General features: G+C 50.7%; 1 protein-coding gene across 1 annotated transcript in view; it reads right to left on the reverse strand.

Moving 5' to 3' along the window:
* The window catches only part of EMSY (EMSY transcriptional repressor, BRCA2 interacting), a gene marked incomplete in the record, with an annotated part of 97,812 nt that overhangs the window by 19,755 nt on the left and 62,746 nt on the right, over positions 1 to 15,311 (reverse strand). The window contains 2 exon segments of the mRNA XM_077451430.1: positions 2,796 to 3,344; positions 9,315 to 9,544. Coding sequence (XP_077307556.1) covers positions 2,796 to 3,344; positions 9,315 to 9,544 — 779 coding nt within the window.

A 15,311-nucleotide genomic window follows, 5' to 3' on the forward strand; every position in this document is an offset into this window, starting at 1 on the left:
CAATGGAGAAAATGCATAAAAGTCCACCAAAAACAAAGCTTCCAAGTGTGACAATGTCTTCCAACAAAGGCTAAGGCCCCTTTCACACTGGGGTGGTGCGGGCGCCGGCAAAGCGCCGCTATTTTTAGCGGCGCTTTACCGTCGTTTTAGCGGCGGTATGCGGCCGCTAGCGGGGCGGTTTTAACCCCCCCTAGCAGCCGAAAAAGGGTTAAAACCGCCTGCAAAGCGCCGCGATTTCAATGGGTAGGAGTGGTTTAGGAGCGGTGAATACACCGCTCCAAAGATGCGGCAAGCAGGACTTTTTTCACTGTCCTGCCAGCGCACCGCTCCAGTGTGAAAGCCCTCCGGCTTTCACACTGGAGTGAAAGGGGGCGGTTTTTTCAGGCGCTATTTTTAGCGCTGTATCGCCTGAAAACCGCTTCGGTGTGAAAGGGGCCTAAGTGATTCTTCACCAAAAACTTAGGAAAAACCAACACCCAAAAGCGAATGGATAAGTGATCTGCTTACCAGACCAATTTGACTTCTTTCCTGAGAAAGATAGTCAAACAGCGCTTTTGCAAGGTAGCGCCTGCTCACATGTATTTGAAATGGAGATTGTAGAAACCTTCCTTTTCATGGGTAAAGGCAGGATATACAAAGAGCGCAAAACATCCATAGCGTAATAACGTTTTAATAATAAAATCAGGTAATAAAGTGTAGCCAAATGGCTCCTTACATTTAAAAGTGCCTGTCCTGACACTGGGGCTGCTGGCTTATCAGAGAGTACGTGAATAGCGTGCGTTCCACCGGCTCACGACAACCAGCCAGACCGGAAATGACGCAAGGAAAAATGTGACCAGGTACTGCCTCGACGTACGTTTCGTAGTTTACATCCTCAGAAAGCGTGAGGATGCATTCCAATGGGCAGGGGCAATGCTCCCGCATTGCTCCAAAGATGCCGCTTGCAGGACTTTTTTCCTGTCCTGCAAGAGCGCTGTCCCAGTGTGAAAGCACTCAGGCTTTCACACTGGGGTGGCTTGAGAGGCAGTTTTCAGGCGCTTTACAGGTGCTATTTTTAGTGCTAAAAAGCCTGAAAACTGCCCCAGTGTGAAAGGGGTCTTATTGTTTTATTCACTAGCATTTTTCTGTTGATCTGATCATTCTAAGCACCCCTGCCAGTGTTAAATGGTTTGTTTCATCCCTGTAACCGCAAGAGAGCGTGTTCTTTTGAAGAACAACAGACTTGCTGACCCGATCACCAGATGAAAATAGAAGAAAGCCTAAAAAAAGAAAACAAATGCAGCCACCACATGTAAGAACTGGTAAGCTGCAATATAACAAATGTTTGCTTTTGGATTTAATATGGCTTTAACCACTTGTCGTCCGCCCTATAGCAGTTGTACTGATACAGGGCGGCACCTGTGCGCAGGATCACATATATAGTTTCATGGTTATTAAGGTTGAATAAAGACACCGGTCCATCCAGTTCAACCTGAGTGAGTGTCTACAATTGTCCCTATCCCTGTACATTGCACACTCACATCAGTCCCTACCCTCAAGGAGCCCACAGTCCAAGGTCCTCCTTCATATACTAGGGCCAATTTTGGACAGAAGCCAATTAACCTACCTGCATGTCTTTGGATTGTGGGTGGAAACCGGAGTACCCGGAGGAAACCCACGCAGGCACAGGGAGAACATGCAAACTCCAGGCAGGTAGTGTCTGTGTAATATATATATATATTTTACATATGCTACCGGCGGCTTGCTCCCGCTGTGTGTAATCAGGCACTCGATGTTTGCTGGCACCCGTCGATCATCAGCCACAGAGACAGAACTGCAATCTGCCTATGTAAACAAGGCAGATTTCTAACGTCAAACATATCATACTTCCTTCCACTGTGCAGCTCATTTTGCACAGAGTGGCCCCGAACCTGCTCTTCTGGGGTCCCTTGGCGGCTCCTCCCCGCATCAGATAATCACCCTAAGAGAAGCGCTCTCCCAGAGAGTTACCTTGCGGGCATGCTCCCAAGTCCAGCATTCTGTTTCCCCCGGATATGACTGACAGCAGCAGGAGCCAATGGCTGCGCTGCTATAGATTTATCCAATCAACAGCCGAGAACCCCCTAGCAGAGAGACGGCAGCGTCCCCGTGGGGGGCCGGTCACTGACAGGTGTTTTTTTTCACCTTAATACATAGGATGCATTAAGGTGAAAAAACACAAACCTTTACAACCCCTTTAAGCAATGAGTTTTGTATCTTACTTTATTGCTATCTTGTTTGATAACCTAAATGTTCAGGGATTGTACATCTTTAAAATAAAATGTTCTTCAGAATCGTGATCGTTATTCTAAGCAAAAAAAATAAAAAAATTGCGACTCTCATTTTATCCAAAATTGTGCAGCTCTAGAATGTACACTGTCCTAATGAAAATAAAGATTTTTCAAGTGTCAATGCAAAAAAAAAGAAGAGGGGAAAAAACAAACAAAAAAACAGACCGGAACGTGTATGCATATGCAAAAATGCTGAAATTGTAGTAGGAACAAGCCCCCAATTAGGCCTAGGGGGGCTTGGTCTTCTCAACAGGAAGCGGTGGAATGCACACAGTGTACAGGGAGGCTTTCAGGATTGCTGAAGATTGGAGAAATTAACTTTCACAATCAGCAAACAATTCTGTTATTGCAGAACATGGCATTTGCATCCAAGATCAGTTGTAAAACAAGTGATAACATTTATAAAAAAGAAAAAAAAAAAAGAAAAAAAAGCAAAGTATTATTCAAAGACATGTACAAAATTTAAATATGAACACCCTGACGTACACGGCAGAATGTTACCTGACTGGTCATCTGTTTTTCAGATGTGACAGGCAGCTGCACCGGAGTCTGGGACAGCGGAGACTGCATGTAGATCTTCTGCTGGCCCGGTACCTGCTGGAGCTTTGGCAGCTGCTGGGTAGTTTTCACAGCCAGAACCTGCACCACCGTCTGTTGCGGCTGAGACACCAGCGAAGGGATGTGCCTTTCCTTGACCAGCATGTGGCGCTGTGCATGCTGCTGGACCTGTTCCTGTTGAGCGGGCGTCAATCTCTGCTGCCTGAAGGACAGCTGGGCCGTTTGCTGGATTTTGTGCTGGAAAGCCTCTGACTGAAGCTGAATGATCTGCTTCTGCTTGGTCTGCAGGGACTGAACAGTCTTCACCTGGAGGTGCGCCCCCTCCTGGTGCAGGTGAATCTGTTTATGGTGCTTTTGGGCCAAGGCTGATCTATAGAAGAGTCCGGTCTGCGGGTCTAAGGTGTCCATCTCTTCCACTTCACCCTCCTCAGTCACAGTCTCCTCTATTCTTTTGAAAGCCGCGTGGCTGCTTAACGCCTGTAGGACATATGAATAAGAGTTGTTGGAATGCATGCCCAGACCAAGAACTAGTGCTGCCAGACTCCACTCCAATACTGAAAGTATGGATAGCTAAAACTAGCATCTAAAAAATATTATCGTGGGCTTGTACAACAGACTAAAGCAAACACAAAAAAAAATAAAAATAAAAAGAGAGTAAACAAAAAAGTAGTCTATGTACATAATACATGAAAAAGAAAAAAAAAAAAGCAAATGTTCTCCATTTTACAAGTCTGTAGAAGAATAAATAAAAAGGAGAAGCTTACTGCCCGATATGGTCAACCGATTAACCCTCTCCTTCTAGCCCTGGTGCCACTTCAAAGTTCAGATGCCAAGAAGCAGGAATGATCAGCCAAATATGTGACCACTGCAACTGGCTGTTACATGCTACAGAGAGCGAGCGACAGAGAGAGCGAGACAAAGTAGAGAGAGAGAAAGAGCGAGGGGGGGTGGGGGGGAAGAGCGAGGGGGGGTGGGAGGGAGCGAGAGAGAGAGAGAGAGAGAGAGAGGAAGAGGGGGAGCGAGGAAGAGGGGGAGCGAGGAAGAGGGGGAGCGAGGAAGAGGGGGAGCGAGGAAGAGGGGGAGCGAGGAAGAGGGGGAGCGAGGAAGAGAGGGGAGGGAGAGAGAGAGGGGAGGGAGAGAGAGAGGGGAGGGAGAGAGAGAGGGGAGGGAGAGAGAGAGAGAGAGAGAGAGAGAGAGAGAGAGAGAGGGGAAAGAGAGAGAGAGAGAGAGAGGGGAAAGAGAGAGAGAGAGAGAGAGAGAGAGAGAGAGAGAGAGAGAGAGAGAGAGAGAGAGGGCGAGGGGGGGGGAGAAAGGGCGAGGGGGGGGGGGGAGGGCGAGGGGGGGGGGGGAGGGCGAGGGGGGGGGGAGAGAAAGGGCGAGGGGGGGGAGAGAAAGGGCGAGGGGGGGGGAGAGAAAGGGCGAGGGGGGGGGGGAGAGAAAGGGCGAGGGGGGGGGGGGAGAGAAAGGGCGAGGGGGGGGGGGGGGAGAGAAAGGGCGAGGGGGGGGGGGGGAGAGAAAGGGCGAGGGGGGGGGGGGGAGAGAAAGGGCGAGGGGGGGGGGGGAGAGAAAGGGCGAGGGGGGGGGGAGAGAAAGGGCGAGGGGGGGGGGGAGAGAAAGGGCGAGGGGGGGGGGAGAGAAAGGGCGAGGGGGGGGGGGGGAGAGAAAGGGCGAGGGGGGGGGGAGAGAAAGGGCGAGGGGGGGGGGGAGAGAAAGGGCGAGGGGGGGAAAGGGCGAGGGGGGGGGAGGAGACAAAGGGCGAGGGGGGGGGAGAGAAAGGGCGAGGGGGGGGGGAGAGAAAGGGCGAGGGGGGGGGGGAGAGAAAGGGCGAGGGGGGGGGGGAGAGAAAGGGCGAGGGGGGGGGGGGGAGAGAAAGGGCGAGGGGGAGGAGAGAAAGGGCGAGGGGGGGGAGGAGAGAAAGGGCGAGGGGGGGGAGGGGGAGAGAAAGGGCGAGGGGGGGGGGGAGGGAAAGGGCGAGGGGGGGAGAGAAAGGGCGAGGGGGGGGGTAGAGAAAGGGCGAGGGGGGGGGGGGGGGTAGAGAAAGGGCGAGGGGGGGGGTAGAGAAAGGGCGAGGGGGGGGGTAGAGAAAGGGCGAGGGGGGGAGGAGAAAGGGCGAGGGGGGGGAGGAGAAAGGACGAGGGGGGGGAGGAGAAAGGACGAGGGGGGGGGAGGAGAAAGGACGAGGGGGGGGAGAGAAAGGGCGAGGGGGGGGGAGAGAAAGGGCGAGGGGGGGGAGAGAAAGGGCGAGGGGGGGAGGAGAAAGGGCGAGGGGGGGGAGGAGAAAGGGCGAGGGGGGGAGGAGAAAGGGCGGAGGGGGGGGAGGAGAAAGGGCGGAGGGGGGGGAAAGACAAAGGGCGGAGGGGGGGGAAAGACAAAGGGCGGAGGGGGGGGAAAGACAAAGGGCGGAGGGGGGGGGGGAAAGACAAAGGGCGGAGGGGGGGAAGACAAAGGGCGGAGGGGGGGGGGAAGACAAAGGGCGGAGGGGGGGGGGGAAGACAAAGGGCGGAGGGGGGGAAGACAAAGGGCGGAGGGGGGGGAAGACAAAGGGCGGAGGGGGGGGAAAGACAAAGGGCGGAGGGGGGGGAAAGACAAAGGGCGGAGGGGGGGGGGGAGACAAAGGGCGGAGGGGGGGGGAAAGACAAAGGGCGGAGGGGGGGGAAAGACAAAGGGCGGAGGGGGGGGGGGGGAAGGGCGGAGGGGGGGGAAAGACAAAGGGCGGAGGGGGGGGGGGGGGGAAGGGCGGAGGGGGGGGAAAGACAAAGGGCGGAGGGGGGGGGGGGAAGGGCGGAGGGGGGGGGGGGAAGGGCGGAGGGGGGGGGGAAGGGCGGAGGGGGGGGGAAGGGCGGAGGGGGGGGGGGAAGGGCGGAGGGGGGGGGGGGAAGGGCGGAGGGGGGGGGGAAGACAAAGGGCGGAGGGGGGTGGAAGACAAAGGGCGGAGGGGGGTGGAAGACAAAGGGCGGAGGGGGGGGGGAAGACAAAGGGCGGAGGGGGGGAAAGACAAAGGGCGGAGGGGGGGAAAGACAAAGGGCGGAGGGGGGGAAAGACAAAGGGCGGAGGGGGGGAAAGACAAAGGGCGGAGGGGGGGAAAGACAAAGGGCGGAGGGGGGGAAAGACAAAGGGCGGAGGGGGGGAAAGACAAAGGGCGGAGGGGGGGAAGACAAAGGGCGGAGGGGGGGGAAGACAAAGGGCGGAGGGGGGGGGGGAAGGGCGGAGGGGGGGGGGGAAGACAAAGGGCGGAGGGGGGGGGAAGACAAAGGGCGGAGGGGGGGGGGGTGGAAGACAAAGGGCGGAGGGGGGGGGAAGACAAAGGGTGGAGGGGGGGGGGGGAAGACAAAGGGCGGAGGGGGGAAGACAAAGGGCGGAGGGGGGGAAGACAAAGGGCGGAGGGGGGGGAAGACAAAGGGCGGAGGGGGGGAAGACAAAGGGCGGAGGGGGGGAAGACAAAGGGCGGAGGGGGGGGAAGACAAAGGGCGGAGGGGGGGGAAGACAAAGGGCGGAGGGGGGGGAAGACAAAGGGCGGAGGGGGGGAAGACAAAGGGCGGAGGGGGGGAAGACAAAGGGCGGAGGGGGGGAAGACAAAGGGCGGAGGGGGGGAAGACAAAGGGCGGAGGGGGGGGAAGACAAAGGGCGGAGGGGGGGGGAAGACAAAGGGCGGAGGGGGGGGAAGACAAAGGGCGGAGGGGGGGAAGACAAAGGGCGGAGGGGGGGGAAGACAAAGGGCGGAGGGGGGAAGACAAAGGGCGGAGGGGGGGGAAGACAAAGGGCGGAGGGGGGGAAGACAAAGGGCGGAGGGGGGGAAGACAAAGGGCGGAGGGGGGGGAAGACAAAGGGCGGAGGGGGGGAAGACAAAGGGCGGAGGGGGGAAAGACAAAGGGCGGAGGGGGGAAAGACAAAGGGCGGAGGGGGGAAAGACAAAGGGCGGAGGGGGGAAAGACAAAGGGCGGAGGGGGGGGGAAGACAAAGGGCGGAGGGGGGGGGGAAAGAAAAAGGGCGGAGGGGGGGAAGACAAAGGGCGGAGGGGGGAAGACAAAGGGCGGAGGGGGGGAAGACAAAGGGCGGAGGGGGGGAAGACAAAGGGCGGAGGGGGGGAAGACAAAGGGCGGAGGGGGGAAAGACAAAGGGCGGAGGGGGGAAAGACAAAGGGCGGAGGGGGGGGAAAGACAAAGGGCGGAGGGGGGGGAAAGACAAAGGGCGGAGGGGGGGGAAAGACAAAGGGCGGAGGGGGGGGAAAGACAAAGGGCGGAGGGGGGGGAAAGACAAAGGGCGGAGGGGGGGGAAAGACAAAGGGCGGAGGGGGGGGAAAGACAAAGGGCGGAGGGGGGGGGAAAGACAAAGGGCGGAGGGGGGGGAAAGACAAAGGGCGGAGGGGGGGGGAAGACAAAGGGCGGAGGGGGGGGGGGAAGACAAAGGGCGGAGGGGGGGGGGGGAAAGACAAAGGGCGGAGGGGGGGGAAAGACAAAGGGCGGAGGGGGGGGAAAGACAAAGGGCGGAGGGGGGGGGGGGAAGACAAAGGGCGGAGGGGGGGAAGACAAAGGGCGGAGGGGGGGGGGGGAAGACAAAGGGCGGAGGGGGAAGACAAAGGGCGGAGGGGGGGAAGACAAAGGGAGGAGGGGGGGGGAAGACAAAGGGCGGAGGAGGGGGGGAAGACAAAGGGCGGAGGGGGGGGGAAGACAAAGGGCGGAGGGGGGGGAAGACAAAGGGCGGAGGGGGGGGAAGACAAAGGGCGGAGGGGGGGAAGACAAAGGGCGGAGGGGGGGGGGAAAGACAAAGGGCGGAGGGGGGGGGAAAGACAAAGGGCGGAGGGGGGGGAAAGACAAAGGGCGGAGGGGGGGGAAAGACAAAGGGCGGAGGGGGGGGGAAAGACAAAGGGCGGAGGGGGGGGGGAGAGAAAGGGTGGAGGGGGGGGGGAGAGAAAGGGTGGAGGGGGGGAAGAGAAAGGGCGAGGGGAGGAAAAAGAAAGGGCGAGGGGAGGAAAAAGAAAGGGCGAGGGGAGGAAAAAGAAAGGGCGAGGGGAGGAAAAAGAAAGGGCGGGGGGGGGGGGGGGAAAGACAAAGGGCGAGGGGGGGGGGGGGGAAAGACAAAGGGCGAGGGGGGGGGGGGAAGACACACAGACAAGAAGTTGCTGCTGCTCTCCTGCACATTGATGGATTGAGATCAGGGCTCAGGTATATATTTAGGGGGAGCTGCACCTAAAAGGTTTTTTTTAGCTTAGAGAGGAGCTCCAGTATCCCCCCAAAAAATTGAAAGTCAGCAGCTACAAATACAGTAGCTGCTGAATTTTAATATAAGGGCATTTGCCTGTCCAGGGATCCGGCGATGTCCTCACCCGAGGTGCAGGCAGGTGCATTCAGGGAAACTAGTAGTGATTCATTGCGGCTTCACAGCCTGTTTCCTACTGCGCGTGCACTGTGCAGCAATTTGACCAGAATTGGAAAGCTGGTACCTGTAAAAACAAAGTACCCACTTCCCCCAAAAACTGCCAAAATGTGGAAGTGGAGAGAAGGGGGGGGGGACGCAAACAAGCAGAACTTGCCCTTTTGGGTGAAGTTCCACTTTAATGCAGAGAATGCTGCAGCTGCTGACTTAATAATCGGACACTTACCTGTCCCAGGGTCCAGCGATGCAGGGGAACAAAGCCCCCCTTCGTTCCCCGCTCCGCTCGCGGCGCCGGCATTCTAACTGTGGGCACCCGGCTGTGAAGCCACAGCCGGGCACCCACTGCGCATGCGCGAGCGGCGTGATACGCCGCACAGTCATCTGGGACACGTGATAGGTCCAAGATGACTGTGCGGCGCCGAGGGGAAGTGATGTCACCAGCCCGGGCACTGAAGGAGGCAGAATACGAGGGACTCCCTAGCAACAGGCATTTAGATGTGAGTAAAAAAAAAATGTTTCCAATTTTTTTTTTTTTTCATTTTCTTATGAATTTTAAGTGATTTTTTTTTTTCTTTTTGGTGGCAACGCCACTTTAAGGCGCTTACAATCCTGGGATTCCTCTCTCACATGCACATAAATACTAGAGCTAATTTACACAGAGGCTGATTACATACCAGCATGTCTTTGGAGTATAGGAGGAAACTCATGCAAATGCAGGAACAAGATGCAAATGCCATGCAGATGGTGTCCTGACCATTCGAACCAGGGACCCCCACTGCTTGCTGCTTACCGCTAAGCCACGGTGCTAAAATGGGATCTGCAGCTATCCATATGACACTAAGCCTGATCAACTAATCATATAGAAAACCGGCCCTGCAACTTAGTCAGTTTAATACAGAGCAGACAAGGCCTACACAACTATCTACAAGTAGGAATCTGGTAAGGATTGGCAATAAATCTGAATAAAATCCAATCAATGTGTACAGATCACCTGAAGGGTTCTCTCTCAAAGAAGTTTCACAAAAAAAAAAAAAAAGGCACCAGTATGATCCGCCCTGTTGTGCGAGTACATACCTGCTGCATGAGGTGAGTGATGGCCCCGCTGGAGGATGTGGGGATGGATTTTACCACAACAGACGCCTGTGCTGCACTCTGGGACTGGGTGACGTGCTGCAGCACAGTACGTGAGGACTGCGAGCTCTGAAGCTGGTGGTGCTGAGACGGGTGACTGACCTGAAGGATAGAGCTGAGTGGGACATCCCTGGAGCTCACTGTGGTGGTGGAAGCCATGGGCCTAGTTTTACCTGCAAGCGAGAATTGAAGAGGTAACAATCAGAGAACACAGAGCAATATAGTAAAACCAGGGTATATTAAATATTTATTTACAATTGGTACTTCTACAGCACTGTCAATTTAGCGCTTCACAAGAGCTTACAATCTAAAGTCCCTAACTTGCATTCATACATATACATACTAGGGCCAATTTGGACAGGAACCAATTAACCTACCAGCAAGTCTTTGCGGTGTGGGAGGGAACCCATACATGTACAGGGAGAACATGTAAACTCCAGGCAGGTAGTGCCGTGGTTGGGATTTGAACCGATGACCCTAGTGCTGCCGGGAGGAAGTGTCAACCACTTAGCTGCTATACAGAAAATAAATCCGAAACACTACGAATACCTTCCGATCTCCGTAGACCCAAACCCCTATACCAGGGATATGCAATTAGCGGACCGCCAGCTGTTGCAAAACTACACGTCCCATCATGCCTCTGCCTCTGGGTGTCATGCTTGTGGCTGTCAGTATTGCTATGCCTCATGGGACTTGTAGTTCTGCAACAGCTGGAAGTCCGCTAATTGCAGATCCCTGATCTATACCTTTAGCTACCAGTTATTTGTTAGACAGACAGAAATCAAACCCAACTTAAAAATATATACATAAATCTCTGAAGCGTCACTTTCTCTTTTACATCCCACAAAAACGTATAAAAATTATAACAAATACATATTCCTTTCCAACATGGTGTTTCACACAGAACAACCTACTATAAATGAAATAAATCAGATATCTTCAATCAAAATTCCATCTATTAGACTCAATTTTTTTTTTTTTTTTTATAATTTCTTTTTTTTACACTCTTCCCCGTTTTCACCCAGTGATCTGGCCAGTAACACCTCCTGTATTAATGTGCCTCCACTCTGGATGAAGGAGAAACTTGGGCCCCCTTGGACAGCAGCATTGTTATTCTGAGTGTTAGATGTACTAGTAGATTTAGATACAATTAAAGCCAAACTCCAGCTAACACTTTAAAAGCAGTTATAGCCGTTTTTTCTTTCCCCCTTTTGGGATAAATGGTATACATAAATAAAAATTTGGTAGGTTTTGTGGACAATACTTAGAGCACCAACATCCCACATTTTCAAAAAATTCTCAGGATAGAAGATACTTGACTTTTTAGGTGCTTAATTGAAGGATGACACAAATCTGTCTGTGGGGAGACTCATCTTCGGTAATCCAGTGTTTGTCTCACTGCCTTGTACAACTTGAAGGTATTGATGTGGAAATTTATATTTAGGCCGGGTTCACACCGCTGCGATGCGGGAACGCCGCGAATCCGCGGCGTTTTCCCGCATCGCATTACTCCCGCCGGCAGTTCACACTGCCCTATGCGGACGGCTGGGAGTATCAATGATATGTTAATGACACCCCCAGATCCGTCCGCATATCGCAGTGCGATCTGCCGACTCGCACAGGAATCGGATCGCATGGTGTGAACCCCCATGCGATCCGATTCTGTTGCGGACCAAAAAAAGGGTCCCGTGCGAGTTTGCTGCGGGACCGATGCGAATTCAGCCATACTAGCTGTATGGCTGAACTCGCATCGCTACGGAGATCGGATGTGATTTGCTGTGCGAATCACATCCGGATCTCCACCCGCAGCAGTGTGAACCCGGCCTTAGGCCTCATGCACACGGACGTTTTTACAGCCGCTTTTTTGAGCGTTTTTTGCAGCTTAAAAACGCCTATCCATGTTAGTCTATGGCTTCATGCCCACCTAGGCGTTTTTGAGCTGCAAATGGCATAGGCGTTTTTAAGCTGTAAAAAAAAAAAACCCAGGAGCAGTGCGTTCCGAGCTAGAGCTGTAAAAACGCAAATCGCAGAAAAACGCGCATAAACGCGTAACATATTTTCTTTGTTTTCTGAGTGCTATAGCCAAGAGATGTTTCTTTAAAAAACGCTAAAAAATAGCGCTAAAAAACACGCAAAAACGCCAATGCAAAACGCTGTAAAAATCGCGTTTTTTAACGCCGATTTTTCCAGGCGTTGGAGCTAGCTTTGCAGCCAGTTTTTTTAAAACGTCCGTGTGCATGAGCACTTACAGTATATCAAGAAGCTTCAAGGGAACCGTTCTTTCTAATTAAATTACCCTGCCCAGATTTTATTTTATAATATATAGATAGAGATATATATATATATATATATATATATATATATATATATATATATATATATATATATATCTATATATCTATATATATATCTATCTATCTATATATATATATATATATAGATATATATATATATATATATATATATATATCTATATATCTATATCTCTATATATATATCCCACTCGCGGCATATCGTCGTTGACCGAGGCGCGCTCAGTGCGCCTGCGCGCCGCTGTCTACGGCGCATGCGCCGTAGACAGCGGTGCCTGTCTTTCTGCAAATATCTCCTAAACCGTGTAGGTTTAGGAGATATTTCTTGGACCTACAGGTAAGCCTTAATCTAGGCTTACCTGTAGGTCAAAGTGTATTGTAAGGGTTTACAACCACTTTAATGTTCTTGGGGTTTAATCATGAAAGGTGGGCCTAGTTACTGTTTTTTGTATCTCAAAAGGCCAACGTCTTTTGGTCTCTTGTCTGCATATTAATAAGTTACACTATTGTCCTTAGGGTGAGGAGCAGACATTGTGTCTCCACCTGATCACAGGTCCTTGAAATTCTAATTTATGCTAAGATCAAAGAGGGCTGACTGTTTTAAATCAAGAGAAAGACTTAAAGAAGGTAAATCATGTTTCAGACAGAGACGTGCCAAAGAGAGTCTAATGCTTATGTGAGAAGCATGATGACTAACTAGACTTGAATTTCATCCAATCAGGATTCAAAGCTACTTCTGAACCAATGAAAGTGGTTCGGGGATTTGATTGGTAGGGATGGGTAGAGAGGGAACATAAAAACCAAAGCTGGCAGGGATGCTCGCTCTCTTAGGCTCACGGTGTAGATGAAGTATGGTCACGTAAGAGCTGTCTATGTAATGTATCTGTATTATCTTGTGCCTCTTTTCTTCTCTCCAACTCTTTCTATCCTAGGATTTGTCTTAATACCTTGATAGCACGTGTATGTCAATTGTAACCATATCTCCTTTTTGCATCAACTATCTTTGTAACATCGCTGTGTTATATTTGGTAATATCCGATTATTCAAACGTTTTTTTTTCTGTATAAAGAAATTTGACCTTTGTATTTTAGCACCATTATCATTCCTTATTGATTTCATGGGTTATAGCTGCAACCGCATTGGTTGATTCATGTAAAGATAAAAGGTTTTAATCACTTATGTTATGTATCATTAAGCGTATAAGTGAGGTAGGTAAAAATCGCCACAACAGAATGAAGTCATATGTAGGAACTATTGCGTGCTCGATGGGTGCAGTTATTGCTCTTATTTCATATACAGTGGATATAAAAAGTCTCTACACCCCTGTTAAAATGTCAGTTTTCTGTGATGAAAAAAAAAAAAAAAATTACAAAGATAAATCATTTCAAAACTTTTCCCACCTTTAATGTGACTGATAAACTGTACAACTCAATTGAACAACAAACCTTTTAGAAAAAATAATGTGGTTGCATAAGTGTTCACACCCTCTTACTACTGGGGATGTAGCTGTGTTCAGAATTACCGTATTTGCCGGCGTATAAGACGACCCCCTATTTTTCAAGTGAAAACATAGGTTTTGGGCAATACTCGCAGTATAAGACTACCCCCCTTCTGAGGCAACACCATTTTAAAAAAACATTAGAACGATTAAAAAAAACAAAGCAAGAATGCCAACTACTCATCTGCCATGCTGTGTTATGTCATAAAGTAAATCAAACAATAATAACACAAACAGAGATCTATTGAATGCCACAACTCTGGAAAGTAGAATTTTTCACTAACCAAACCTATACCACTTTTGGGTTACATTCTATGGGAATTGTCCACCAAAATGCATTTAATAACCCCCCTGTCATATGTCCCAGATTTACCTGTCCCTCTTGGGTGCCTGGGACCTCAAAGGCAAATAGCAGGATGTATAGTAGTAGGAGATCAGTGAATGGATTTACCCAGGGAAGTATGGTGAGCGGTGTATTATTTTAATGAATACAACGCCTGCTTGGATTGGCAGAGGCTGTAGCATCATCAGCCCTTGCCTCTCTCTCTCTCTCTCAAAGCCAATCCGAGCAGGCTACTCTATGTAGCCTGCTCGGATTGGCAGAGGTTGTTACTCCAATCCAAGCAGGCTCTGTATTCATTAATAGAATACATCGCTCGCTGGGATTGAATGAATGAATGAAATATTTGTATAGCGCACAATGCGAACTGAATCGCCTCTAGGCGCTGTGGCGAGCTTTGATCATCTGCTAAAAGAGGAAGGTCTTGAGTTTTTTCCTAAAAGCCAGGCTCAACAGCGTATACTGTTTGCAGCTGAAGCCACATACAGTATTAGCAGACATTTGGGGGCTGACATCCATCGGGCAGCATTGTATACCTGTATACCCGGCGTATAAGATGACCCCCGATTTTTGGGCATTTTTTTTAAGTGTAAAAGGTAGTCTTATACGCCAGCAAATACAGTAAGCAATAATATTCAAACTCGTGTTAAGTCAAAGTCAGTACACACCTGCCATCATTTAAAGTGCCTTTGATTAACCCCAAGTAAAGTTCAGCTGTTCTAGTAGGTCTTTCCTGACATTTTCTTAGTCGCATCCTACAGCAAAAGCCACGGTCCGCAGAGAGCTTCCAAAGCATCAGAGGGATCTCATTGTTAAAAGGTATCAGTCAGCAGAAGGGTAAACATTTTTTTTTCTAAGGCATTAGATATATGATGGAACACAGCTAAGACAGTCATCACCAAGTGGAGAAAATATGGCACAACAGTGACATTACCAAGAACTGGACGTCCCTCCAAAATTGATGAAAAGACAAGAAGAAAACTGGTCAGAGAAGCTGCCAAAAGGCCTACAGCAACATTAAAGGAGCTGCAGGAATATCTGGCAAGTACTGGCTGTGTGGTACACACGACAATCTCCTGTAGCCTTTTCTTACCAAGAAAAACATCCAAACCCGGCTAAATTTAGCAAACACGCATCTGAAGTCCCCCAAAAGCATGTAGGGGAAATGTGTTATGGTCCAATGAAACCAAGGTTGAACTTTTTGGCCACAATTCCAAAACATAAGTTTGGCGCAAAAACACTGCACATCACCAAAAGAACACCATACCCACCGTGAAGCATGGTGGTGGCAGCATCATGCTTTGGGGCCGTTTTTCTTCAGCTGGAACAGGGACCTTCTTAGTCAAGGTAGAGGGAATTATGAACAGTTCCAAATACCAGTCAATATTGGCACAAAACCTTCAGGTTTCTGCTAAAAAACTGAACATGAAGAGGAACTTCATGTTTCAACATGACAACGACCCAAAGCATACATCCAAATCAACAAAGGAATGGCTTTACCAGAAAATTAAAGTTTTGGAATGGCCCAACCAGAACCCAGACCTGAATCCAACTGAAAATCTGTGGGGTGATCTGAAGAGGGCTGTACACAGGAGATGCCCTCACAATCTGACAGATTTGGAGTGTTTTTGCAAAGAAGAGTGGGGAAATATTGCCAAGTCAAGATGTACCATGCTGGTACTCATACCCAAGAAGACAGAGTGCTGTAATAAAATCAAAAGGTGCTTCAACAAAGTATTAGTTTAAGGGTGTGCACACTTATGCAACCAGATTTTATTTTTTTATTTCAT

This window comes from Lithobates pipiens, unplaced genomic scaffold, assembly GCF_037356315.1.
Source record: "Lithobates pipiens isolate NorthernLeopardFrog02 unplaced genomic scaffold, aLitPip1_a1.2 Scaffold_23, whole genome shotgun sequence".
NCBI lineage: Eukaryota > Metazoa > Chordata > Amphibia > Anura > Ranidae > Lithobates > Lithobates pipiens.